The sequence below is a fragment of the Myotis davidii genome, unplaced genomic scaffold, assembly GCF_000327345.1.
Source record: "Myotis davidii unplaced genomic scaffold, ASM32734v1 scaffold2301, whole genome shotgun sequence".
NCBI lineage: Eukaryota > Metazoa > Chordata > Mammalia > Chiroptera > Vespertilionidae > Myotis > Myotis davidii.
In genome coordinates, this window is record NW_006291016.1 from 134,422 (window position 1) to 137,614 (window position 3,193).

Consider the following 3,193-nt stretch of genomic DNA (forward strand, 5'->3'; position numbering starts at 1 on the left):
AGGATACAGCCCATAGATGTGGCTATGCAGAGCCGGAAACTCAAATGTGATCAGGCTTCCCTGGCGGGTCAGTCATTGTCCCAGACCTCCACATCTTCCCAGATATGCCGGCAGAAAGGAAAAGACTTTCTTTTCAATTAAATTTATTGGGGTAACATTAGTTAATAACATTACGTAAATTTCAGGTGTGCAACTTTATAATACAACATCTCTCTACTCTATAATGTGCTCACCACCCAAAGCCTAGTCTCCAGAAAGAACCTTCTTGGCACAAATGAAAAAAGACTCCGATTGGTATGGCTTGGGTCATACCAGGGCCAGCATCTATAGGCTGTATGTGTGTATCAAGAGGGGATAATGTTTGTCGTCCATTGCATCTATCTATTTATGACAATGGAAAAGCCTAGTTAATTCACTTCCATGAAGAAAATTCAAATTTCTTAGGGTTCTAAGCTTCTACCAGTACACAAACATAACCACAATGAGCTTTTTAGCCATCTGTTTTCATTATAACAGACTCTTGTCATAAGGACAAAGCAAAGCATAAGAGCATGAAAAACTGGAAAAACAAAATAGAAAAAATATGATAATGCATTTTAATGAAACAATCAATTTCTAAAACACTAAGCAACCCAAATCAAAAATGGCTTGTTTTTGCTTCAACAAGGCAGCTACCATTACAGCCTAGTCATGGAGATCTAATTTACAATTAGCAGTAATGTGTAGCAAGGTCTCCTTAGTCCTCTTGCATGTTTGACCAAAGCAGTGGAGGGAAGAGCCTATGAGTGGCCATCCATGCGTCATGGTGTCAGGGAACACAACACCTACAGTAGCTTAGGCAACTGAGAATTGATGCCATTTTTAAAAATCATTGAGAAAGACATTACGTAAACTCCCACCGTGACTCACTACTGACTACGCATGACATCCCCAGAAGGTTCTCGTAATTGTGAACCTACTTTTGCTTTCTTTTCTACATGTGGGATATTGCTAGCAAAGGCAGAAAATCACTTGTCGAATGTTTGGGGTGGGGATCATTTGGTGATAGTACAGCCTCTCATTTTACAGACTGAACACACTGCAGGCCTTTTTTATGCTTTCTCTTTTTTTAAAAAATATATTTTATTGATTTTTTACAGAGAGGAAGGGAGAGAGATAGAGAGTTAGAAACATTGATGAGAGAGAAACATCGATCAGCTGCCTCCTGCACATCCCCCACTGGGGAAGTGCCCGCAACCCAGGTACATGCCCCTGACCGGAATCGAACCTGGGACCTTTCAGTCTGCAGGCCGACGCTCTATCCACTGAGCCAAACCGGTTTCGGCATATGCTTTTTCTTTGACTCATCAGGAAACCCAGGCAGGGCAGCCCAAGCAAGACCCTCAGGAGGGTCTGTCTGGGAAGGTGGGTTGTAAAAGAAAAACCTATGTGCAAGAGGTTTGAATAATTGTCCCAGTGGGTACAATCCAGGCATAGCTATATTCTAATCCAGCTGTTCTCAAACATTTTCACATTTAAAAATTATCTCGCCCTAACCGGTTTGGCTCAGTGGATAGAGCATCGGCCTGCGGACTGAAAGGTCTCAGGTTTAATTCCGGTCAAGGGCATGTACCTTGATTGCGGGCACATCCCCAGTAGGGGGTGTGCAGGAGGCAGCTGATCATCCATGTTTCTAACTCTCTATCCCTCTCCCTTCCTCTCTGTAAAAAATCAATAAAATACATTTAAAAAAATTATCAAATGCAAAATGCTAATGTTTGAAAATTTTAGAAAACATAAGAATACACAAGCACACATTCCTTTAGTCGCCAGAGCAATATGCCATCGCATCCTGTATATTTATAATTATTTCAAAATAAAAAATAATTTAAAGGGAAAAAAAGAAGCACAGAAGGTGGAACAAGTAGGGATTACAACAACTCTCAACAGCAAGGAATTCAGAAGATGGACGTCATCAATATGCTGAAAGAAGATAACTATCAACCTCAAATTCTATAAGCAGTGAAATAAATCTTTAAGAATTTTAAGAAGAATTAAAGACATTTATACAAGCACAACAGAAAATTTTACAAAAGCAAACCTTCACTAAAGGAAATTATGAAGAGTGTAATTTAGGAGTGTTCCCACAAGGAAGATCAAAGATTTAAAATGGAAAGAAGTATAAAAGAAAACATTCTGTTAACTCTAAAAATTACAAGTACTGTACAGGAGAAAAAAATTACTGAGAAATCCAAATAGCTTACTTTAGGAAATTCTACAAAACACAGAATACTCAAGAACCCATTCCTTTACTCATCTGAGTAATGACTTAATCACACATCAGGTTTCTTCTGGAAAATTCTAGGGAGATTGAAAAAGGCAAATGACGTCTTACTATTGTTATGAAACTAGTTTTGACACAGACTCCCTAAAAGGATCTTGGAGCCCAAACACTCCCCCAGACCACAGTTTCCGAACCACTGCTCGAAACCCCATTGCCCAAGGCCAGGTTTCCTGAGTTCCCTTCCCTCACGGGTCAAGGAGGAAACAGTAAAGTCACCCTCTTCCATTTGCAAAGGTGACTGGGGACGCCTAGGCTCCAAGGTCGGGCTTCCTGAAGATTCTGCAAAACGCCGCTAGAGGGCGCCGCTAGAGAACTAGTCGCGTGCGTCATCGCCCCGCCCGCGCCTGAAGGGTTCACACGGGCGCCGGAAGAGAGGACGACACCAGGAAGAAGGGGGAGGAAGGTCGCAGCCTCATTGGACGAGGAGCCATCGTCTCACGACGGGGGCGGGGCTTCTTCCCGCTAAAAAGGCTGCCAGCTGCGCCACACATTCGCAGTTCCTAGCGGCTCTGGTCCCGTCTTTCAGTTGCTCACCGAGGCTTCCCGGGTCATGGTGCCAGCCTGACTGAGAAGAGGCCGCTCTCAGGAAACGAATGAAGAACCACTTTCTCCTGTTGTTCAAGTACAGAGGCTTAGTCCGCAAGGGGAAGAAAAGCAAAAGACGAAAATGGCCAACTTCGTGATCCGCCCTGCCACCGCCGCCGACTGCAGTGACATCCTGCGCCTGATCAAGGTTAGCCCGAGGAGCCGGCTTCTCCCAGGGCGGGGGCGAGGCGGGAGGTTGGAGGCCGCGTTCCCCGCTGAGTCTGTGTCTCTGGCCGGTTCCCCTTCCACCCACCTCCCCCAACCCCTGCCGGGCAGCGGCTCCGG

The 3,193-nt window shown here is 44.5% G+C and overlaps 1 protein-coding gene across 1 annotated transcript in view; it reads left to right on the forward strand.

Moving 5' to 3' along the window:
* Positions 1 to 2,795: 2,795 nt before the first annotated feature.
* The window catches only part of SAT1 (spermidine/spermine N1-acetyltransferase 1), a 2,990-nt gene continuing 2,592 nt past the window's right edge, over positions 2,796 to 3,193 (forward strand). The window contains exon 1 of the mRNA XM_006764139.2: positions 2,796 to 3,096. Within this exon, the coding sequence (XP_006764202.1) occupies positions 2,991 to 3,096 (106 nt within the window). The 5' untranslated portion in view covers positions 2,796 to 2,990. The remainder of the gene's footprint in view (positions 3,097 to 3,193) is intronic.